Raw genomic sequence first — 25,078 nt, forward strand, 5'->3', positions numbered from 1 at the left:
ACTAGAGCAGCACGCATGCGCGCAACGCAGGCCGCGCGCCGGAAGGCCACCGGTGCGGGGTCTGCAGGGAGGAAGCGCTCGGGTCCCTGAGGGCGGGGGTGGCCACGCTGGAGGTCGCCATGACTACCGAATCCGCGGCCGTCGCGCCATCGGTACCGTCTCTTGTGGATCGTTACTTCACTCGCTGGTACAAGGCGGGTGAGTGAGGCGGCCTTGCTGCCTGATATCGGTTTCGGCTCGGCCACGTTGGCCTGCTACTGTGGGGACTCCTGTGCCATCACGTAACCTACACGCGCTCTCCCCGGCCCTTCCTCCCAGTCAGAAGGAACTGGACCTCTCGGTTCCCTTCTAGGCGGAGAGAATGGCATTTGCAAAAAGAGAAATATTGCAGGGGACATTCTGGGGCTGGCGTTTGCAGTACGAATTCGAGGGTAGGTTGCTTGCGGGAAGATGGGTAGTCCAAGATGATGCCCGCGAGCTAGGCAGGGGCAGAATTGCTGCTGTCCTTGAGTGCCTGGCGGAATTTGGGGTCTTAATTCTATCCTTGTAACCCTGGTGGCGTAGTGGTTATGAGCTCCGCTGCTAACCAAAAGGTCGTCAGTTCAAATCCACCAATCGCTCTTTGGAAACCCTGTGAGGCAGTTCTCTGTCCTGTAGGGTCGCTGTGAGTCAGAACCGACCGACGGCACTTAACAATAATTCTATCCTTGTCCTATTCGTTAATCCTACAGGCAGTGACAATACAGTGAAGGATTTTAATGATCATATCATAGTAACTAAGGTAGGGGCGGTAGGGATGAAAAGAGGCATTTAGAGAGGAGAATCTAATTTTACTTAAGAAGCCCCTGGTGTTACCATTTGCCACTTCTAGGTATCCTGTTGTGCTGTTTTGTGTACCAGTGGCGGTGGCATGTAGAGGGACCGTCCTCTCACCCCCTTCTTTCTCTAATTCACAGATAATAGGCGTGCTCATTTAAGTGACAATAAAGCAAGCTGGAGCAAAGATTTAATCACCTTAACTTCGAACAAATGATCAAGTCTGTGCCAAGTCCCTTTAGGTAGTTTATAGGAATCCTTTAGGTGTTATCATTTTTGAGTAATGAGAGAATACCAGTGATCAGTATATGTCCAATTCTCATAATTACTGCTGCTCTATGAACCAAAAAAAAGCCTCATACTGGCCACATGCATCTGCAAAAGGTCTGGAATATTTGCCATTTTAATTGAAAATTATAGTTACTGATCTTGAGTGTGTGTGTATACATATATATATATGACAGCCTCAGAAATGAGAACAGTAAATACTGATTCAGCAACCAACAGACTCTTTTATTCTTCTAGATGTCAAAGGAAAACCCTGTGAGGACCACTGTATCCTGCAGCACTCTAACCGGTAAGCAAGTTAGGAATTTAAAATGACCAAAACCTTACCTTTGTTTGCCTGGTATGGTCTTGGATTGGACAAGTGTCCACTTAATGATTATATTCCACTGTGTTGAAATGGTATTATTTATTATAGGAGTTTTTGGCAATAATTAGTTTTTCACTGCCTAGTGACTCTGAACAAATAAACCTGATTACCCAAATGTCCACATGAAGGACCACACCCTCAGTCAGCTACTACTTGCAATAGCCAGCCTGTGCCTAACCACAGAGAGGGCTGGGGTAGTGCGTATGTTGTATCCTGTACATACAGACATGGCCTGAGTTCTCTCTCCTCTATGCCAGTGCCACCTGAAGGCATCTAGTACCCCATCTGGGGAAGGAAATTCAATCCTGTTCTCTCCTGTTTTGTTAATGCATTCCCCATTCGACGGCTATTCCCCCAGAGTAGCTAAAGGAGAATGAGGGGAAATAATAGTTTGACTAAACAAATACCAGCTCAGATATTCTTGTGCAAGTAGGAATACTGTGTTATAGGAGGAAGAGCCATGCCAAGTAATAACATAGGATCAATTTTTGCTCCTTGTAGAATATGTGTCATCACATTGGCAGGATCTCATCCAGTTCTTCAAAGTGGAAAAACAATTAAAAGCATTTCCTATCAGATCAGTACCAACTGTAGCAGACTTCAGAACAAGGTCTCTGGGAAATTTAAGCGGGTATGTTCCTGTAATTCTGTGATTATCTACTTAAATCCTCTACATCATGGAGACAGTCTTGGAATCTGGTAGTGTATACTCAACATCCTTCCCTGGCTGTTTTGAGGTGCCAATTTTAAGTAGACTTTAACCCTGAAGAAACCCTTAGGCCCAAAAAATGAGGTATAATGTTTGTCCTATTAGGGTCTGTACCACCCTCTCTATTATCCCCATGAGGAGGGAGGGGAACGGTAAGCGTTTGAAAGGACAACTCTAACACCAACATAAGGAGATTATTTTGTCCCTTCTAATTTTTAAGTCTGTTGATTATTAAACCAGTATCTCAAGTAGAATAAAATTTACATGATCAAATTTTCTTTACCCTTTATTTTCACATGTAAATTTAAAAAACACAAATACATATACATATGTATTTTGGTATTATGGTAAAAAAGTACTAAAGTAGTAAAAAAATAAAATCAGTCTGAGAAAATATACAGTATCTGCTCCTTGCCATTTTTCCTTTTGTAAGTAATTGCCAGTGTAATACATTCTGTGAACACTCCACCTCCTGACGATGCTCAGTGTGCAAAATGTTATCTCTAGGCAAAATGGACACATTTTATTAAAAGAGGGTATTGCATCAAGGAATATTTAGTAACATGCCAAAGAGTCTTCAACCCACTGGTTGGGAAAGTTTCTGTAGATGATTTAGGTCCTTCATTTACTGAGTTCATACTAAGAGTTTCTACTAATTACCCTCACTTAGGTCAGGAATAAATCACTGTTTTTGGAGACCCTTGTTCATACTCCTCTTTGTAGGACTGAAGTCCTCTAATATGTAACTGTCTTATAATTATTGATTTTCCTCCCTCAGGAAACAAATGGCCTTAGAAAAGCATGTAACTTTCTTGAAACATAAATTCTACAAATCAAAATAAGTAAGTTAGTGTTTGTAAAGTTCCTGTGAGACATCTCAGTCTAAAATAGTAACACTCTTTTACTACTAAAGAAGAGGAACCTGCATATTGAACCCACTATGAATAAGTTAGTTTTTTTATTGGACCTCAGCACTGCCAATCATTTATTCTCCCAAGGAGGTAATAATGCATCTGCTGCTGTGACACAGACCAGTTGTGCAAGAACCTTCTGAGACAAATCCCCCACCACCTCCCAAAAGAGGGGAGTGGCACTTACACTACTATTTTTAAATGAAGTTGGCGGGGAAGGGAAGCCAGCGTGGTACTGTCTGAACGCTATCTAATATTCTGAGTGGTAAATAAAGAAGCACCCAGGCTCCATGGTTTTAAAGAAGAACATCTTGACTTCAAATGCCTGTGTTCGCTACAGGAAAAATTCCCAGGGAAAAAGAGGGCAACAAACATGACACCAGCATCAGTTTCTCAGGAGCTTCCTTGTAGATTTTTGTCAGAACTTCCCCAGATACATCCATGTAGTGGAGTACATAAAACAGGAACCACGTCATAACGTTGAAATAGAGATATGTCAAAATGTAGATTTACTTCTGGGTTCTAGGATGATGGGTAAATTATTTTTTATTTTGCTACTTTAAACTTTTTTGTGTTTTCCAAATTTTCCTCAAAGTGCATTTTGTTTTAAATCAGAACAACACTTAAAAACTTAGTGATTAACACTGATAACGTTCCTTTAGCTGTTAAGTTCTGATATGAAAATAAGGCAGCAATCTTAACCTAACTTGGTAGAACATTGCTGTCATGCTTTGTCACACAGAATAATATATTATTGCTTATCAATGAATTTTCCTGGCTTTTGAAATCTTCTACATCTGGCTATATGTAGCTTTTTCATTCACAATTGATAAAATACATTATTAGCCTGTTACTAAACTACCTATTATAACATTGACTCTTACTAGACTATTGCTCTGTGAGGGCAGGAACTATGTGTCCTAAGTCTGCTTTTTTCCCTGGAGCCTACAATGTTGCTGGGCACATAGCAGGTACCTATTATATAAATGTGTGAATAATTGAATGGTTTTTATGTACTTAAATCATTTTTATTTAAAACACCGTTTCCAGGAAAATAACCTATTACAGCTCAGACTACCTCTCAAAGGAAACTAAAAGTGTACTTTAGTTAATTCACCCTTTCCTTTCATGACATAGGGGGCACAGTTTCTAACAGAACTTGCACCGCTGTGTAAGATTTACTGCTCAGATGGAGAAGAATACACTGTATCTAGGTGAGTTACTTTCTAAACACCATTTGAGAGGAGGGCAGTAATTTTCTCAGAAAAAACTTTTTTTTTTTTTTTTTTAAATAGCTGTGTTAGAGGACGGTTAATGGAAGTGAATGAAAACATTCTCCATAAACCATCTATTCTTCAAGAGAAGGTAAGAAAGAGAGGGAAGAAGTATGATCCCATCCATGCCTTTTACGGAATTTTTTATCATATGATGGTGCTGAATATTCTATTTCCTTTCCAGCCATCCACTGAAGGCTACATTGCAGTTGTGTTACCCAAATTTGAAGAAAGTAAAAGCATAACAGAAGGGTTGCTGACACAAGAACAGTATGAAGAAGTCGTGGGGAAACGCATTAATGCCACAACAGCTACAACGTGAGGACTGAATTGGAGTATAAAGCATTAGAGTCTTATCCTTCCTTATGTGGCCTAAACAATCAGAACCAGTACATGTGAAGCAGGGGCAGGATTAACCAGTAAGCCAGGTACATACGGGCTTGCTTGTGTTTACTTCCTGATCTGTAGTGTACAGTTTCACGTGGGTGCACAAAACAGGTGAAATTGTGCACTATAGATTAGTAAGTAAGCACAAGTAAGCCCATGCGTACCTTGCTTATTGGGTAATCATTTGCTGATGTGAAACATACTTCTTCACACCCAGCCATCCACAGGGGAGGCCTGAGCCTTCACTTACCCTCGTTTTCCCTCTCTGCTGTTTGTAACAAGCCTTGGTTCCCCTTTTATTTTCTACCTCCCAGATCTGCCCATGTACTCTGTTCCTCTCTTGCTTCTTTCCAACAGCTGGCCAGCAAGGGTTTTTCTGATTTTTTTTTTTTTTAATGCACTTTGAGGAAAATTTGGGAAACACAAAAGTTTTAAGTAGCAAAGTAAAAATAATTTACCCATCATCCTGAAGCCCAGAAGTAAATACTACATTTTGACATCTTTCTTTTGGAATGTTATAGCATGGCTGTTGTTTATGCCTCACTTTCCATCAGTTTGAAGTTTAAAAAAAAAAAAAAAAAAAACCTACTGGTCTTTCTTACCCAACTGCTTCAGTATGACACTACCAAAAAGTCTAACCACCCCCCGACCCCCAACCTCCCAAGGGACAGTGCACTTTGCTTCCTCAAATCTCCCTTTAGGCTGTGGAGGAGAGGCAGAGTGTAGAGCGTGCCTTCTCTCCTAATGCTGCTCGGATGGGCCTTCCTCTCTGAAGCAGAGTCGCATGGTAGTGCTGTGACTTCTTAAAGAGGGACACGTGAAAAGGCTTTGACAAATACAAAGGGCTTTCCTAACATATGGAAGTGTCATAATGTAATGTTAAGCTGGTTACTGCAATACAAACTCTGCAGTCCTTCAGTCTCACACTCTAGTTATGGGGTAACCAGTAAAGAAGTTAACTGAGAACACGTAATTTAAAGGCACAGGTGCCTTTGAACAGAATAAAGGCTTTCACATCATTTAACCAAAAAAAAAAAAAAAAATTACACATTTATGATTTGAGGTTGGGTGCTTATACTGAATTTCAAATAAAAGGACTTTTAAAGTTGTTATTTTTCCTTAAGGGCTGCATCACTTACATGTCTTTAAATATATGTTTTTTAATAATTATCATTTAATACAGAAGAAATCACTTGATGTATCAATTCTTTTTGGTTATCTTATGCTGTTGAAGTCGTAAGTTATGCCTACCCTACAACCATTTGCATTTTACATAAAAGAATGTTTTCAAATATGGAAAAGTATTTTGTAAATAAAACCAAAAATTGCTTTTGAGTCACAGGAAACACTTTTTGTAACTTGAGTGCCACTATCAAAAACCCCAGTGCCGGAGAGTTGGTTTCGACTCATAGTGACCCTACAGGACAGAGTAGAACTGCCCCATAGAGTTTCCAGGGACCACCTGGTGGATTTGAACTGCCGACCCTTTGGTTAGCAGCCATAGCACTTAACCACTACGCCACCAGGTTTTCCACTATGACTATCCCTAAGTATACCCACGAGACATGACACAGGGAGTAACTGAAAAGCACCTCTACTCAGCTGAAAATGTAAGCCCAAACCAGCACATCCCCACTTCTAGTAGCATGGACAATAATTATTGAAGATTGTTCATAAGACAAAGGCACCAAAGATGCTAAAAGAATTAGATATCTACTTTATTTTACATCGCCTCACATCCCCCCATTTCTATTATAATTTAAAATACCTTTCTTTCAGGGACTAAAAATCATTCTTGATGATTCTACCAGCCTAAAGAAGCATTTTATAAAGGTCATGAACCAGGCTGAGTGCTTGGTGAGTTTGAAATTCATATCAGTTTCAGAGCTGACACTTGGCAGATGCAGTATCCCTGAGCCCTGGGACTTGAAGCTTAAGAGTACTTCCTACTGTGCCTCTCAGGTGAACTCACTAGCTAAAGCCAGCTGGAGAGACTTCTTCACAGAGTTCAAATGGAAAAGAAACATAAAAGTTTACCTTTAAAGTTTTCTTCAATAAATATTGGCTAGCAAATTTGTGGTACTGTGATTCTTCAGGATCTTTTGTGAATGTTGACTGTGATGGCTGACCCAGATAGGGGTCATTATCAAACATGCTCACATTACTTAACTACGGCCATTAAGCAACTGACATGTCCCATTAGATTTCAAAATGAACTTCAGAGCATTAGAATATAAACACCATGAAACTGGAGTCCAAAATAAAGTTAACCATACTATATCATAAGGAAAGAATATGTGAACCAGATCCTTCCATCAAAACACCACCCCATAAGAAAAGCTATAAACCCTAAAATTAAAAAGACTAAAGGTACATGTTTATTTTATAATGAACATTCTAAAACAGACACTTGCGTAAAGTGTATGATTATTCAGAATTTATTTTAAACAGCTTCTTAGTTCCACAGCTCTGAATCTTGCATCTTCCACTTCACTCACTACTTAGAGGGAAAGTTCAAAGACTAGTTTTTAAGCCAGTAAAATAGGCTTAGGATTCCAGGTAGTATTCAGGGCAGGCAAGCCAGCTGTGCTAGAACTAGAGCTAAAAGCCATCTTCTAGTGAGTTCCTCCAGGAGTCCATGAAGTGAGTGCCATGACCCTACTTTGGGGATGGAGAGGGACACAAGCAGCACAACAGACAAACCATGATGCGTCAGGCACTTGCTAGGAACACAGTGACTACTACACGGATAATCTGACAGCATCATGGGATCCCTCATCACACTGGGTTGGACAAGGGATTACGGAAAAGTCCACAGGTGTAAGGAAGACCGTGCATTCACCCAGACTATTGCATGTCTGCTGAAAATTAGTGCTCTAGATGATAAACAGAAAGGAAATAGTTAAGGTAAAATATGCCAAAGGTCAGCATATTCAAAAAAGCTTCTTTGGGTTAAACTGTCATTAAGACGGTTGTGATATTTGGTTTGACTTTTAAAAAATGTTATTAGTGGCAATGTCTCATTTTAAAATCACTGCAGTTACAATTCTAGCAACTACCATGGCATGTGTTAGTTGTCAAAAAGCTTCACAATCGGTTTCATGATAAGAAAATAAAGATTTCAATATTGCTTTCTTAATAATGTTACTGAAATTCTTAAAAATATCATTTCATGAGACTGTTTAAAATATCATTTGCTTTCTAAAAATGTCAGGTTTCCCACGTGTTCCACAGACCTGACCCCAAAAGCTTCTCAAGTTTTACCATCCATGGTGTCTTTGTTCGTAACGGAGACCCATCTGCTTTCCACCTAAAGTTAGAAAGAGTTAAAACACTTAGTTTCTGCTTTACTCTGAAAAAAAAGATTTTGTAAAATTAGCGACCACTATTTTCTTACACATTTTCCTTTAATTTTTTTTTTAAATGTGAGTTAAAGATAGAAAAACAATCTCACCTTCTTCAGAAGTTTATAGCAAAGTGAGAGAAGTTGGATCAAGATAGCCATCATGGATCTTGCCTTTATAATACACTTGTCAACCTGTAGTGTCAAAGTGTACAAATCAAGTTCTAAAAGTACTTCAGAAAGTTTATCATTTATTTAGTTTTAAAACGGTAACATTTCTTCATTGTGGAAAACTGCAAGGCCTTGAAGCGTATGTAGATTAGGTCACATAGCTGACACAGATGCAGGGATGCCCAAGTCTCAGTCCTATTTTATGGGACCCCACGAAGAATGGGTGGAAAACAAACTGCTCTGCTTAAAGCTTTAGGGGTTTCTCAAAAGCTTTCCAAATAGTGGCACTGAATCCCCTACTTTGCAATTCTTTGCACTCTTGTGGGCACAAGCCCAAATTCCCTAAAGCAAACTGATGCGGGCCCTGACTTTGAGGAGTTTATGCCCTCGTTAGACATGTGATGACTTCAAGAGTTAAGGGTAGCTGCTCAATGCTGTAACATTAATCATGTCCAAAAAGCTCATTTATTTGATGAGCCTGCTGCCCTCTGGGGTCAGTTATAATCGCAGCATAATAAACGATTTGTCCAGCTGAGGCAGACATGAGAAATAGAGATGTACTGTCCTTCTGTGGACATTAATACTTCACTTGAAAAAAAAGTGGCTGGAAGCTAACGAATAAAAACAGAAGTGAGAGAGTCTACCTGAATAACCCACCCTCTCTTACCTTTAGAAACACTTTATTCGGCAATGGTGTCTTAGTTATTGTTTGCAGCTGGTGGCACAGAGGAATTAGCTTGTTTATTTCCAGGAGAAGCATAAGCTTGTCATCATCTTTCAGCTGAAATGTAATTTAAGAACTTAAAACAGCTGCAACGAAACTCCATCTTTCAGACCTTAAATACATTACTAATATACCCTTAAAGTAGATATACATGGCATCACCACCACCACCAGGCGGACAGATACGCATTACCTGTTTTGACAAAGCTTGAACACTTGAAGCAAGCTTTAAGCCCTCTGTGGCAAAAGCCTGGTGGAAAGGAAAAACATCACTATTTTAGATGTACGTCTTATGGACAGTTGGTAAGAAATATTAATAATTTTAATATAGAATTTTAAAAATAAAACCTAAACATAAAAAAGCCTGTTGTGGAAGTTTTTGCTGTATCCCGGAAAATGCAAGGATTTAACTGTATTCATAAGATTTCCCAGACCTGATGCAGAATGACCCCCTGCAGAGGCTGCTCTGGCCTGGACATGTCCACTCATTCTGGAGGATCATGAAGACTTACGATACTTAGCCACACAAATTATGTCTGGGATTCCAGGTGGCTCATCTCCCAATATCCCCAATTACAAACAGGTGATGCATCCTGGAGCATGAGGTCAAAAGGGTGAGAACTTTTCTGCTCCCAATGAAGCAAGATAAATTTTGTCACCTATCCTCATTTCTTAACTAGCCATTTGAGAAGGCCAATTCAGATTGGTTTTCTATTATTCACCATGTACCATACATTTCATAATTCACTTTCGAGGAGAACAATATGGTAGGGTGAACAGTGAGAAATAACGCTGGACAGATAATACAGGAATATTTAAACAGATAATTTTAACATGGTATGCAGAATATTTTGGCATCAGGGATGCCAGGTGTTAGGGATTGAATTGTGTCCCCCAAAAAGATATGCTGAAGATCTAACCCCCAGTACTGTGAACATGATTTTTTGACAATAGCTCAAAAGTTTTCCCAAACAGATGAAAATATTCTATCAACAAATACATATCTTTTATACTTTCCTACCTCTAGTTGATGAATTAAATCCTGGGAAGTTTTCAGTGGCCCCTCTCCTCTGAAATAAAATAATTAAAAAGATAAGAAAAAGTTATTTACTAGAAATTGGTTTTATAATATTAAAGTTTTAGAGCATTTTCTGTATTAAAAGATCCAAAGTTTTGAGGAATAATATTGAATAGACTAGTCATATTGAGTGGAGCCCTGGTGGCGTAGTGGTTAAAAGCTTGTCTGCTAACCAAAAGGTCGGCAGTTCAAATCCACCAGCTGCTCCCTGAAAACCCTATGGGGCAGTTCTGCTGTATCCTATAGGGTCACTATGAGTCAAAACCGACTCAACGGATGGCACCTAACAACAACAACCATATTGAATAGACTAAAAATATTGAATAGGGACTTCATTTTTTAAGCAACTTTAATATTTAAGTATTACTCTCAGGGTACCTTTGTTTTAGTTCAAGTAAATATGTTAATTTTATAACACACAGAAATTTTAAAACTGATGAGTTATACTTAAGTTTTATTTGCCCTTTTTAGCCTTTTCATTATGCTTCATAAATTAAATACATGAGATTTTATAATATGCCTTAATCAAAAGACCTTTGTTACATAACAGAAACAGAATCAACCGAAAGTCAGGAAATGCTCATTTCTAGTTCTAATTTCAAAAGGAGCCCTGATGGCACAGTGGTTAAGTGCTCAGCTGCTAACCGAAAGGTCAGCAGATTGAATCCACCAGCTGCTCTGTGGGAGAAAGATGTGGTAGTCTCCTTCTGGAAAAATTTACAGCCTTGGAAACCCTACGGGGCAGTTCTACTCTAGCCTACAGGGTCACTATGAGTTGGAATTGATATGACAGCAAACAACAACAACACAATTCTAATTTCAACTCTGGTTAGAACTCAGTTGCTTAACTTTGATGGGGCATGTCATTTAAGCTTCAATTCTCAATCTATGAACAATCACAATACTACTTGTGCTACTACTCTCAACAGTAGATTGAGTAATTTTACATTGAAAATGACCAAGGAGAATTAGGAACTCTACAAATGAAAAGTAAATTACAACAAACAGCAACAGAACACATTAAGAAGAGCAATTTAAAAAAGGAAAAGAAAGAAAAAAGAGCAATAGAATGCATGAACCAGAAGATCTGGACTCTAGTAGCCACGAATTCTGACTTGAACATAATTTCTGCTTCTCCCTCAAGAACTGGCTGTCTAGAAAAGGTAGAAGACATCATCAAGTGGGAAATGAAGCACTTTAGACAGGGAATGCTTCTCCCCCACTCCTCAACTTCCTTCCATTTGAAAGAATCTCCACTAGCAAAAACACCCTCGCTTCTCTTTGCTCCTCACTTATTCCACCACAGAGAGTGTGGACACTCATCTTTTCAGACTTTTTGGTGACTCTGGAAAAATAAATTCTCCTTTTTCTCTTGGAGGTAAAGCTGCCTTTGAGAGATGCCTGCCCTTCCAAATATCTTACAGAGACAGATTCTACCCCAATGGGTAAGATACAACTTCTAATTCTAAGTATTTGTGGATATAAACTACATTCTCCAATATCAGCTTTAACAGTTACAAATGCTACTGACCCCATATGCCTTATTCTTTTGCTTATTTTTCAATTTGTTCAGAACTTTGGTGGAAAAGGGGTGTTATTTACTGAGTCCCAAGGCCCACAACATTTGTAGAGATCCTGATGACTTGAATTGGGTTTGAATCTCTAGACCAAAATGGATTACATTGCAGAACACTGAAACAACTTACAGACATGACCTGCTGCTGCTGCTAATCTTTTCAAAATCCCAACAAGTAGGAGCCACCAAAGAGGGGACAGAAAACTGGGAATACGAAATATTTTCTAGGTTTCCAAAACTGAAGAGGTTAGATTTTAGAAAATGAGTATAAAGTCTGAAGTCACTCCTTGAGAAAACTCTAGACTAGGTTATCGAGCAGATAATAGATAAATGTTTAGCTAAGTGGAATTACTATACCTTATGTATAGACTGCTCTAATGGAAGACTGGCATGTGATCAACATTGACTTCAACAAGGCATGGGATCAAGAGCCTTGTAATATGGACAAAGTGGAGAATGTAGGTCAGGTAATAATAAAGTTAGGAAAATTCTCTGTTACATGGTAAATGCTGATTCATGGAGACTTGGCACCCTATTGAGGTCTCCAGTGGTAGGCTTCATAGCTCTATTCTTTGATCTTTGTTTAATCAATCACTTGTATAAAGACGCAAAAGCCATGTTTTCTAAACTTACTGATGTTGGCTAAGAAAGACAGCTGAAATACAGGATGGCCAAAAGCAGGATTCAAAATTATTTCAAAATGATGGGAAGAATGGGCACAAAACTAGAAGAGGATCTCTTCTAAATCTGAATCCTAATTAAACATCTTTGTGTTTCATTCATTAAATAATTGTCATTTGAACCACCAACCTTTAGGTTAGTAATCTAACACAAATCATTGACATAAGAACCAGTTTTAGTCTTTTTCACCATATATTTGATACTTACTTGAACCTATCAGTCATTTAACATCGCACTTTTTCTTTACACCAGATATTATTATACTGACTAAAAAAAAGATCAAGATGTAACTATATTTACCTAGTAAATAAATATAGAGAATAGGCCATACTGGACATGTTCCGTCCATATCGAACAATCTCATTCTCCTGATCTTCCCACTTCTCAATTTCACAGTCTGCATCGGAGGTGAGCAAACCCAGTTTAAGTCCAAGCTTTGCTATCTTGGCTTGCTCCTACAAAGCATACATTTTAATTATAATAACTTTGTCATTTTTGATTTAAAAGGATAGATATAAGATTATTACAAAGGAAAATGCCTTACCTCAGAATCAGGTTTGTCTGGCTTTAATGATTTCAGGTTAGCATTATTCTTCTGTGATAATAAAAAAGATTAAGATATCTTAAAAAGCAGTATATTTAATTATGAAGAAACATAGTAGTAATAGAAAGCATAACAAAGTATCTGTAATAAAATTTTAATTTAAACATATTTAGTATAGGCAAACTATATTAAGTAGTTTAAATTAAATAACCAATTATAAATACTCTCTAGTATGCAAGTTTAGCTTTGAACCAGTAGTTGCTTTGAAATCCTGGGCCAGGAAAAACAGGCCAGTGTCTTGTCCCGCAATTGTGCCCCCTTGTGTAAAGATTATAGACTTGGAAACCCTGTGGGACAGTTCTACTGTGTCCTATAAGGTCACAATTGTCAGAATTGACTTTATGGCAATGGGTTTTTGGGATCTTTAAGGAAGCAGACTGTCACATCTTTCTCCCCTGGAGCGGCTGGTGGATTGGAACTACCGACCTTTCGGTTAGCAGCCAAATGGTTAACCAATGCACTGCCAGGGCTCCTCCACACAAAGTATAAATTATAATAAAAACACTCGTGTGCCCATTTAGCTTAGAAACAGATCATCACCAATACTTTTGTATATCTTTGTTTCCCCTTCATTACCAGGACTTCTTTTTTCTGACTAACTACCCTGTTCCAATTTTACTGCAGAACAGAACAGCCTCAATTTCTCCCTTCTTTTCGTATCCCACAGAGCTTAGATTTGCTCATCTAACATAGCCCTTCTGAGATTTTCTAACAATATTAACTATAGGAAAAAAAAAGACGTTAAGGACAGAAAATAAACATAGCAAAACTATAGTTTCACACATACACACACACACCCCTCTCAATATAAGCTGCCTCTGTATTCATTAGAAAATAAATGAAATGATCAGTGATCTCTGACTGGCTCCTGTCCCTACAATCATATCATCTTTATCTTCTTCCTTGGCCTAGTAGACTAAAAAACAATAAAGCATTAACGAAAGTTAAGACTACCCTCTGGGTTTTTAGTGTTTTATTTTACTTAGAATTTTATACCTCACTTTATTCTTTTCAATTTAGTTGTGTTTTCATCATTTTTATTATTACTTTTACAAATTATTATTATTAAAGTGTGGAAAAAAACCAGTTGGAACTTGGAGCCTAAAAGATTGCCTGAAAAGGTAAATAAGCCACTTTAATAACGTAACCAAGCTTGCCATCTAGTGGACACTATTTTACAGTGCAGTCAGATGCATCAGTTGAGGTGATGATGTAAAGCAAAACGCTTCAAGCTTCCAAATACAAATCGCACCAGACTCCAGCTTTACTTCCTAAGAAGGAGAGATATAATTTTCGAATAATATAATCAGCTATGCTATCTTCAACTAAGAAAATGATTCATGATTCTGAAATGATTTTTTTTACTAACATCTTTGCTCCATTCAACCTATTAAAAGCTCTATGGTGATGTCTTTTCTCTAAAAAAATGTATTTTGTAGTAGCCTAAAGTTATAGCACTTGCAAGAACAGTTAATCTATGCTAATTTGATTAACCCCTGTGAAATATTATCTATGATACCATCTGGAAGGGTTAAATTGGCTTAAAATGCCAAGAACAGACAAATTTTTATCCATACTGTCAAATTGTTCAGAGGATAGCTTAAGGCATAGATATTATTTTCTAAAAAAGCTATGAAATTATTTTGCAGTGTTATGATTGCTTTTTCACTAGCTACACTAAATTTTCGAATGCTATACTTCAGATGACATGTCATTCACTCTTCAAAAAATAAGCACTAAATAGCTAATTACACCTACTCCTCACTTACTGACATAGTTTCCAAAGACCAGGTTGTTATATAAAAATCGGCATTATGCAAAGATAGAGGATGACTACATCATTACATAACTGCCAAATTACATCATTACATAACTGCCAAACCACTGAGAACAATGGCCCAACCAAGTTGACACATCTTAACCATCACAGCCAGCGTTACTCTTGCTGGGCACCTTGGCATTTGTTAACTGTAATACATAGTCATTGATGCACAAAATAGTTGGATAGTAGATTTTTTACTGTTGTCGTGGATGTGAAAAGTCAGATAACAAGATAGCCAATAAGCGAGCAGTAGGTATATATGCACTCTTGTAATAATTTTTTCTTCTCCACCACCATTCGACCATTCCCCCTGTGCTTTTCACACTGCCACACTTCACTCTTTTATCTTCTATCTCTTCATTGCGAGTTCTTTTTTCTGAGTTGATTCTGACTTATAGTGATCTTACAGGACAGAGTAGAACTTCTCCATAGGGTTTCCAAGGCTGTAATCTTTACAGAAGCAGACTGCCACATCTTTCTACTGTGGAGTGGCTGGTGAGTTTGAACCACTGACCTTTTGGTTAGCAACCAGGCGCTTAACCACTGCACCACCAGGTCTCCTTGTGCCTAGCATGCCAAAAACCAAAAATCTAACCTGTCCCTATAGCACAAGTAAAACTGCTCCATAGGGTTTCTGAGGCTGTAAATCTTTACGTGGAGCAGACTGCCACAACTTTCTCTCACAGAGTGGCTGGTAGGTTTGAGGTCCCGAACTTTGAGTTCACAGCCAAGTGTTTAACCACTGTGCCACCAGGGCTCCTCTGCCTAGCATAGTGCCTGGTAAATAGTAGGTGCTCAATAAATATTTAATGAATAAATAAGTAAATAATTTTTATCCTTCTCACTCAAAAAGTATGGCCTATTATAAATACTGTGTGACATCAAAGCACTCCTTTCTTTGTGGTTGGGGAACTGGGTGTAATTTTATACTTGATATGATTTGCAAGTCTAATTTTTTCATGTTGTCAAAATTACTTCCTGCTCAGAAGCTGCTTCTACACAGCCAGTAGTTTTCCCCCGACTTCTGAAAGTAGTTACTGGGATACCTAGCGGTTTCAGAAGAATGGTCCCTCTTGATAACAGATTTTCTCTGATTTCCATATCCTGCATTTTAGTCAAAACTATAAAATTCCATAAAATGATCTCTACAAATGAATTGCTACAGTCATCAAAATGTCATCTGGGTAACATAACTGATGTCATAATGCTATCATCCAGAAGGTAGGAATTTTCATTCTCAAGAGGGATCCCAGGATTACTGCCAACTAATATATCACATTGTATCTCCTTTCCAAATATATGGTGTACTTCCATCTATGTATAAAGCATTATGAAAGTTTTTAGTTTGTGGAACACAGTTCCAACATGACCTTGTGCATTAGACCCAAGAGACGAAGTACAAAAAGACCTGTGACCTCAGATTATGGCTTCTTATTAATCACAAGTCTGCTTCCTACTTCCTGTACGCCACCCCCCCCCCACCACCCCTCACACAAATGACCAGAGTATGGGCTCTATCTCGATTGCTACTGAAAATAACAACATTCTCAACAGTCAATATTTAATATCCTAACTTTGGTCCATAACGTCAATGGGCGGGGGGGGGGGGGGGGCGGGGAATAGCAGTAGGCAGGTAATAGCATAATTTGAATTCTGAATAAAAATATTCTGAAATGTACAAAACTCTTCTACTTACCATTGGCTTTGGAAGTGAAAGGTAGCCATACTTCTCTCCTACAAATAACACATATAACTTGAAAAAACTTTTCTACTTAATACATTTTCTACTATTTACACTTAACTTTAAAAAATATTAAACACAAATGTTATTAATACAGTCATTTTGATAATTTAGTCTTAATTATATGTTATTTAGAAAGATAATGATTTGATTGGTAAACATGAAAATGCAACATCAGTTGCATCTCTAAGGCACATATGCCAGCTAGTCCCTGCCTCCCCCAAATATGAAGGCAGAAAGGCAAACTGTCTCACTGGCATTTACTTCTATTACTTCCATCTTCATTCACAGTGAATTCCTTTTACAGCAGCCTGGCTCTAACGAAACCTGATTCCTCTTACACCAATGTCACTATCAGCGCTTCCTTCCTTTTCTGCAAGTACCAGGCCAAATTATTTACAACTAACCTTATAATGCATTCTCCCAGACAGGGCATGAATAACCCCAGTGCAGAAGATAAGGAGATGAAATAAAGCCCATAACCAGTCTGTGGCTGTGAATTAACACACAGCAGGAAGCACAATAAGCAAGGAGAGGAAGGAGATGTGTAATGCCCACTTTATCTTTCCAGCTTCCAGGTCATGCATAAAGTCAGGTTACAATGGATGATAGTTTTTTTTAAAGCTAGTTTGTGATATCCGGGGTAGGAATTCAAGATAAGATGTGAAAAGTAATTGTTTCTTGATATTAAGGAAGTGTGTTCAGCTATATTAGGTTGAATCTCATGAAATTGCTGATATTTAACCATTTTGAAATATAAAAACACCAATTTCATATAGTTTGACTTTTATTAATAATGTAAGAGCACTCTTTCTTATAGAACGACAATTACATGAACAGAGTGAACCTGTTCATAAGAGATTTTAAATCTCATCGAGAACTGTGCTATTAAGTACGGAACCCGTCAGCTATCTGTGACTACTGAGCAACTGAAATTGTGGAATTTCGTCCGAATTAGGCTAGCGTGACTTGAGATGTGCTGTAAGTGTAAATATACTGAGGATTTTGAAAACTTAGTAGAAAGAAAAAAGAATGTAAAATATCTCATAAATAGCTTTTATCTATCGATTCCATATTACAACATATTTTTGATATATTGGGTTAAAGAAAAAATATTACTCGAATGAACTTGACCTGCTTTTTTCATGTGGCTACTAGAACATTTTAAATAACACACGTGGCTCCCATAATGCTGGACAGCACTACTGGACAGACAGTGCTGCCTGGAAGAGGAACTGCTGCCAAGGGTCCGCTAATAGTACTTGGTAACAGCTTTACGATTCAGATCATTTCTTTGTCATGTCAGTATTGAAAGGGAGGGGAGAGACTTAAAAATGAATAGGTTATTTCCTGACTTGTTCTTCGCCCTGATGTAAAGTGTACCTAATTAAGTTGATTAATCTTCTGTGCCTAAGAAGATTAACGTAAGATGGTCTTCAGGTCACTGAGAATCTCAGAATTCATCACTTACCTTAATTCAAATCCTGTCTATAATATCCCTAAAAGTGGTCTTACTAAGCTATAAAAGAGGGCATGATCATTGCTTATGCATAATTAGCCTCGGTGAGTCATTCTCACATTATCTGACCTTGTGATCCTCCAGAGTGCCCAAGACCCTGAGAGGTGCACGTGTACTCTCCAAAGAGGAAAACAAGCCAATCGTTTCAGTATGTCTTAAGATCCAGCAGAATTAAGGAAATCAGAAAGTAGGGAGAAATAGATACAATGAAAAGTGACCTTTTATATAGTCTGGTTTACTACCAATTCTACCCACCAATTATTTATTACTTGGCAGTTCCAGTCCCTGTGCTCCTCTTATAGACATTGTGTTTTACTCCCTCCTCAGAATGGCTTATACACATTTGGGAATAATTGCAAAAATTACCATTCTCCATTCTTCAGATAGGCTGCCCCTAAATACCATGCAAGCAAGTATCCCTTTTCCCCCCAATTCCAACAGAAACCAAACCATCTGATGACACGGAAAAAGGAAAGCCAAAAAAAAAAAAAAAATCAAACCCGTTGCCATCGAGTCGATTCTGACTCATAGCAACTGTATAGGACAGAGTAAAACTGTCCCACAGGCTTTCCAAGGAGCGGTTTGGTGGATTCAAACTGCCAATCTTTTGGTTAGCAGCCGAGTTCTTAATCACTGCACCACCAAAACAAAAAACAAAAAATCAAACCAGTGCCATCGAGTCGATTCCGACTCATAGCGACCCTATAGGACAGAGTAGAACTGCCCCATAGAGTTTCCAAGGAGCACCTGGAGGATTCGAACTGCCAAAGCTTTGGTTAGCAGCTGTAGCATTTAACCACTACTCCAGTGCTCAAAAAAAGGGAAGAGAATACTAATGATGAATCTGAATTATTTTGGAGAGAGTGAGGATTTCCCAAACATTTTTGATTGAGTGCATAATCTAAACAGTTTGGAGACCACTGATTTAAACTACCTCTCTATAAGTAACAGTTTTTCACAGTTTTCCTCCTCTACTCAGATCTTTTCTTCTTTTTTTTTCAGTTGTGGCAGAAGTCTGAATTATTTTATAATTAATTTTATAGTTGTTTGTTCCATATAACTGTAATTATTGACTCCAAGCAAAACAAGAATGCATTGACTCAATTGTATTTAGCTATTAATTAGAAGTGGCATAAAAAAATAATTTATCTGATGAAAACATGTTACAAGTTTTCGAAGTAATTGGAAAAACAAAACTCCTTGGGGAAATATATTTGGTACAGATATTTGATATAGGGAATTATTTTCAAAGCACTGTCCTCCCAGGAGAATTATATAGGTTTAATACTCCCTAAATCCTTTATTAGTCAACACCACAATTGTGCCATCTTTATTTCTGAGTTTACACCTCCAGAAAAGTTTCCAAAATTCAGTTCAAAAAGCCATCTGATCTTACTTAAAAAAAAAAAAAAAAGTTGCCACCGAGTTGATCCCGACTGACAGCAACCCTACAGAACAGAGTAGAACTGCCTTATAGGGTTTCCAGGGAGTGATTGGTGGTAGCAGCTGTAGCTCACTGTAGTTCTTAACCACTGCACCACCAGGGCTCCTCTCATCTTGTAGGGCTACCAAAATGATTTCTTATGAAAACCTAAATGAGAAATGCTATTCTCATTCTTAAAATCTGGAGACTTTCTGTGACTCTGCAAAAGGATAAAGCTTTGATATTTCACTGAAGATGTACTACATCATTCCCTGTTGTTAGCTGCTGTTGAGTCAATCCTGACTCCTGGCGACCCCATGCCCAACTGAATGAAATGCTGCCCAGTCCTGAGATAGTCCCATGATCAGCTGCAGATTGAACTGTTGTGATCCAGAGGGTTTTCACTGGCTGGTTTTCAGGAGCAGATCATTAGGCCTTTCTTTCTAGCCTGGCCTAGCGTGGAAGCTCCGCTGAAACCTGTTCAGCATCATAGCAACAAGTAAACCTCCGGACAGATGGGTGGTGGCTGTGCATAAGGCACACTGGCCAGGAAGCAAACCCAGGTCTCCTGCACGGAAGGCAGGGATTCTACCACTGAACCACCTCTACCTCTGATTATTTCCTATTAGAAGTTCTAATAATTAGCTATTTTCGTTCTAGAGGGGCCTCTGTAAGACCCAGTCAGACAAAAATTCATGTCCCCAGACCAACTTAAAATGAATCCAGACCATTAAAGTATATGCAGATTATTAGCTAAACTCAAGAGTAGGATGGAGGTATTCTAATCCAAACCCAGTTGTTATCCCCAAACTCCTCCCTTTACCTCACGTCTACATTCAATTTATCACCAAATCCTACCAATATTACTTTAAAAATTCTTCTTAGACCAGTTCTCTTGTTTCCATGTTTCCATATTTGCCCTAGTGCAGGGCATCGTTTCTTCTTGGGACGGATCGCTCTGTTGTTCCAGACTCGTATGTCCCTAAAATAAGCTTATCTTTATCTACAAACGTGTCCTTCTCCCTGTTCTCCCCATTTCAGTGAACTCGACCTCAACCACCCAATCTGCCAGTTGATAGCATAGGTGCAGGGCTATCAATCAGGGCCATCAGAAATATGAGAAGAGTAGTTATAGAACTAAAAACCAAATGAGTTTCTGCAGGAAGCTTGCTTTAAAAAGAGAGTGGTTTGTGAAAATATGCTATCCAAGACTAGCAGTTGAGCTACATAATTTAGTCAGAGGTACATCCCTATAAACTGAAACTCAGGCATATTAACTCTTTGATGGTTCAAACAGAAAAAGGGAAATTCAGTTCCCTTAAAGAACGGAGAATCTACAAGCTATGAGAGAAGGGTTCTTTTTCACATTTGTTTCTCCAAAATAATCTTAAATTCTAAATACTGACACATATTCAACACTAAGGGAACTTTTTTTTTTTTATTAATCTGGTCCCCTCTAATACCGAGACCATGCCTCCCTGCAGGCTTGGGTGAGAAGGTAGAATGGGATAACGGCAGAAAGGCAGGAAGACAAGTATTGATCTCTGTGTTCTTGATACAGTCCCAGGAGGCCCTGTTGTGAAGTTTGAGAGTCTTAGGCTAAGACGGACAATGACCTCGCTCTCAGATTCTGACTTCAAAGTATGAGAACACTAAGGGCTCCTTCTCATTGTTGAGCATGGTGTTAGCCTCCTAATAGGCACTTAAGTGGTTGTTTAAGTGATACTTGCAAACATGTCTAGTAATTTTCTCAGCCACAGTAGTCAAGATGTGCAGAACAGAACTGAGGAGGCTAGAATATAGCAATGGCTTTTCAATGATAGTTTAACACGAGTTATAATGGTAGTAAAGAGAAATCAGGCTCTGAAGTATACGCTCTGACCTTTGTATAGAAAGACGCAAGGTAATGGGCAGGTTTGTTATAACCACCCTAGAGAACAGAACAGGAACAGTGTACACTAATGATGGGCCCAGAGTTGGACTTCTTCGTGGAAAAACCTATTTTCATATACTTCATGAGAAAAATCAAGACGAAGAAGGACAGTGCACCAAATCAACCAACAATATCTCAATTAACCACCCATAAGGATGCCTTTATAAACAGTGAGATACTTTACCAGTTAAACAACTGATTGAGGGCAGTGGGGCTCCTCCACCTAAGGAGGTGTTTCAGCCCTAAGGAAGCTAAAACCAAACCAAACACACTGCTGTCAAGTCGACTCCGACTCATAGGATTTTTTGAGGTCAGGTTACCTAAACCCAAAAAAGAGATCATTTATATAATACTCAGCTTGAAACTGAAAGAAACCACAGTGACCACCTAGTCCAAAAACAAGTATAGGCTTCTTCTTCCATTTCAGTTCTGGTCTATCCACAGAGGTTGCTAGAGCCCTGTGCTGAGAAAGGCTGGGAGACCATGGGTGAGCCCAATGTAAAAAATATCATGATCACTCAGCAACATTTGTCATGGAGCAAGAATTAGGACTGGTGGCACTCTGATCTAGTCAAACTTCCTTGTTTTAAAGATGGGAAATTGATGGATAGAGATTAAAGGATTTGCTCAATGTTACATAACTGGTTAAAAAAAAAAAAAAGAAAAGAAACATTGCTCTCACTTATTATCTTCCAAACACTATGACATATTATTTCAGTTATGTCCATTGAGACAAAGAAACTGAAACTCAAGAGGCCAGGTAATGTGCCCAGGCCTCCATCACTAATTATTATTCCAATTATCTCTTCCATAACTTGGCCTGTGCCATCTCAGCTAATAAACGGTGGACCTAAACAAAAAGCCAGTCTCCTGGCCCTCAATTGTTTGCTCCTTGCTTTGTACTTTCTGAACTGCCTGAGTTAGGATCTCCCAGTTACTTCTGGAATGGCTTTGAGAGGGGAAAAAAGCAGAACTCAGAGCTGTAGCAGTGAGTGCTTCTGGGCTGGTACGACTTAACTCTGGAGTGGGACTAGCTGCTTGAGTAATAGTGTGGCATCAATCAAACCTCGGTTAGAAGCCCAGCTCTCTGTAGTTTACTGCTGTGGGACCCTGGGCAAATTAACTTCTCTGAGCCTCAGTTTTACCAAAAGTAAAATATGGAAATAATAGCTGCCTCATAGGGGTACTGAGAGAATTAAGTGAGAATGCACATTGAGCACTTAGTACCCGGTACACAGTAAATTCTCAACTGATGGTAGCTTTTTTTATTTTTACGGTTGTATTATTATAGCCAGATGCATTAAATGATCATTTTTATAATATTACCCATACAGGCCCTAGTAGCCTGTGATTTTTATTTTTCATTGAACCTCCCTAGCTGTTTTTTTAAAGAGGCCTCCTTTGGTGGGAGAAAGGCAAAAAAAAGGGAGCACTGACTTAATGTTGCATTAGCTGTTCAGTGGGAGAAGTGTTCCATATGGGGTCATTTCCCCACTGGAGAAGGGAAGAGTTTTATTTACACAGAGAGGCAGGGTCAGACTCTCTTTCTACTGGTCACAGGTCAGGTCTTCCACCGTGGGGCCAGAAGGGCCAGTCCCAAAACCTCCACTGAGTGGGGAAAGAAGATAGGGAGAGAGGCATGTTAGGAGATAAGAGAGACACTGAGACTAAGGGGAAAAACTGGACCTAATGTTTTCTCATAGTCTATTTTGCTTTACTGTATGGTAGTGGTAGAAATGATAATGACGATGATGACAGCTAACATTTGTGAGGAAAGTAGAACTTTCCCCCCTTGTTTTTAGGAAGAAATTTACTTGTATTTATAGAACAAAAAGGTCCTTGGGTGGCACTTGTGGTGTGTGATTGGCTCCTAACCTAGAAGTTGGCAGTTTGAGCCTACTCAGCAGTGCTGAGGAAGAAGGCCTTGGTGGTCTGCTTCTGTAAAGATGATGGTCGCTGAAAACCCTGTGGAGCAGTTCTACGCTGTAACACAAGGCATCGCCATGAGTCAGTCAACTCGATGGCAAGGGGTTTGGTTTTTTTTTTTTTGCAGAACAAAAACACTCCTCTTAAGCTTATCAACTTCTTAATGCTATTTCCTATTCTGTACTTGGCCCAGGAGTAACTGTTAAGTCACTGCCATCTTCCTTGAGGAGGGAAAAAATAAATAAAACTCTTATAGGTCCTCTTTTTTGTAGAAATAAAAGAAAGGAGAAAAGATAGACCAAAATTCTGGTACAACAGCCTGGTTTAGAAACCACAAGAATCCCAGGTACCAAGACAAAGAAGAAGGCTCAAGCCCCTGGTCAAAGAGAGACTAGAACAAACAGAGGAATTCAAGCTCCATTCCAGTTGCAGATGACGGTGAACTTGCTAGCCTGGGGACACAGAAAGAGTACCAGCTGATGATGACTTGACCATTCCCCAAGTTGCCATGAATAAAAACAAAAGCTTATCCAGCACTGAAAAAGAACATGAGAGAAACCTGTACTGAGCTGAACGCTGTTCTGGTAAAGGGGAGACTTGGCTGGCCAGGTTCAGGCCACATTGTTGTTTAAACAGCTGCAGCTATTTAGTACGGCTTTCCACAATGTACATGGAACACTTTTAAAAGTGCTCAGAATCAGATTTCACCCCAGAAAATTAGAGGACCATTTTCTGGCACTCTCCCCAGCTTCATACTTTGATGGGCTGATGACACCTAATAACAAAGCTGTAAGACTATTTTCCTCTGGCCTTTGAAGAGAGACAGGCAGCACTGAGACACACTTAGAAGTCTCTCCACACCCAGAGCTCAAAGTTACATTGACTTCAGGCAGTGCTCACAAAAGACTTTCAGAGCTGACAACAGCTTCAGAGATCACACAACCAATTCTTTCACTACTGAGATGAGAACACTCAGGCCCAGAGAGAAGAAGTGCTTGCCCAAGACCAGCTAGAGAAAGAGCTGGGTCTTGATAATGCTCTGTCTGCCCCCAGTGAGGTGTCCTTTCATCACACCATGCTACTTCTCTTCATTTCCTAAACAATTCCTACAGCTAACTCATCATTCTTCTTTAAATGTGGACCAATTATACCACTTTACCTTTTAATATGTGAAACTTGGCCCATATAAAAATACATGTAACTACAAATACTTTACCAAAGTATCAACATGGTATACCATTCAGCTAGCTATTACAGAAATCTTTAAATGTGGAAGCATGGCAAGTATTTATTATACTTAACAGGTTTTATATCTACAAAGTCTGTAATTCCCTGATTTTCAAAAATATCAATATTTATTCTAAACAGGTATATGAAAGTTTATATTCAGTAAAAATAAATATGTAATTTGATGTTATGGTGATTTCATATAACATTTTATTTAAAAACAAAAACAAAAAAGCATGCTTTGACACAAACAGAAGCCATTCCAAGGGGAAAATACATAACATGTAAATATAAATACCAGGACACACTGTATAATAGGGAATAAATCAAATTCCAAGTTGATATTAAAATAAAGAGTAAAAACAATGCTTTGTTGTACATTGTATGGTGCTATTCTACATATTGTAGAAAAAGCAATGAACTTACCCACCATAGGAAATATTCCAAGATTATGTAGTCATCAAGGAAAGAGATTTCATCCAAGTGGAAGGAAAGCAATTCAAAAATCAAATAGCTACTTTCATTTCATTATGAAGTTAACAGAATTAAAGTTAACAGA

The 25,078-nt window shown here is 38.7% G+C and overlaps 2 protein-coding genes across 5 annotated transcripts in view; one reads left to right on the forward strand and one right to left on the reverse strand.

The window, feature by feature from the left end:
* The first annotated feature begins 3 nt into the window (after positions 1-3).
* On the forward strand, positions 4-5,875 carry ABITRAM (actin binding transcription modulator). Of its 2 annotated transcripts, none has more exons than XM_049896290.1 (6): positions 4-198; positions 1,342-1,393; positions 1,973-2,102; positions 4,229-4,305; positions 4,387-4,456; positions 4,550-5,868. In XM_049896290.1, the coding sequence occupies exons 1-6, from the start codon at positions 120-122 to the stop codon at positions 4,685-4,687; spliced, it is 546 nt and encodes a 181-aa protein (XP_049752247.1). In that variant the 5' UTR covers positions 4-119; the 3' UTR covers positions 4,688-5,868. The 2 variants fall into 2 exon arrangements, with proteins under 2 accessions (XP_049752247.1, XP_049752248.1); XM_049896291.1 differs by lacking the exon at positions 4-198 and adding an exon at positions 210-431 and having other exon boundaries at positions 4,550-5,875.
* A 920-nt stretch (positions 5,876-6,795) lies between these two features.
* The window catches only part of CTNNAL1 (catenin alpha like 1), a 58,998-nt gene continuing 40,715 nt past the window's right edge, over positions 6,796-25,078 (reverse strand). The window contains exons 12-20 of one of the 3 annotated variants that reach the window (XM_049896286.1): positions 16,447-16,484; positions 12,869-12,919; positions 12,625-12,779; positions 10,011-10,059; positions 9,183-9,239; positions 8,934-9,047; positions 8,207-8,290; positions 8,017-8,062; positions 6,796-7,628 (exon numbers count right to left, since the gene is read on the reverse strand). In XM_049896286.1, coding sequence (XP_049752243.1) covers positions 7,621-7,628; positions 8,017-8,062; positions 8,207-8,290; positions 8,934-9,047; positions 9,183-9,239; positions 10,011-10,059; positions 12,625-12,779; positions 12,869-12,919; positions 16,447-16,484 — 602 coding nt within the window. In that variant the 3' untranslated portion in view covers positions 6,796-7,620. Of the gene's footprint in view, positions 8,063-8,206; positions 8,291-8,933; positions 9,048-9,182; positions 9,240-10,010; positions 10,060-12,624; positions 12,780-12,868; positions 12,920-16,446; positions 16,485-25,078 lie in introns of those variants that run through there. The other 2 variants (XM_049896285.1, XM_049896287.1) reach the window with 2 other exon arrangements.

Source organism: Elephas maximus, chromosome 9 (genome assembly GCF_024166365.1).
Source record: "Elephas maximus indicus isolate mEleMax1 chromosome 9, mEleMax1 primary haplotype, whole genome shotgun sequence".
NCBI classification, from domain to species: Eukaryota; Metazoa; Chordata; class Mammalia; order Proboscidea; family Elephantidae; genus Elephas; species Elephas maximus.

What these genes read in the sequence shown, in the direction of transcription:
- ABITRAM (XM_049896290.1), top strand. Translation starts at nt 120, where the DNA reads ATGACTACCGAATCCGCGGCCGTCGCGCCATCGGTACCGTCTCTTGTG. An exon ending in TCTCTGGGAAATTTAAGCGG is followed by an intron (nt 2,103 to 4,228) that starts GTATGTTCCTGT and finishes TTCATGACATAG; the next exon opens with GGGGCACAGTTTCTAACAGA. An exon ending in CATCTATTCTTCAAGAGAAG is followed by an intron (nt 4,457 to 4,549) that starts GTAAGAAAGAGA and finishes TTTCCTTTCCAG; the next exon opens with CCATCCACTGAAGGCTACAT.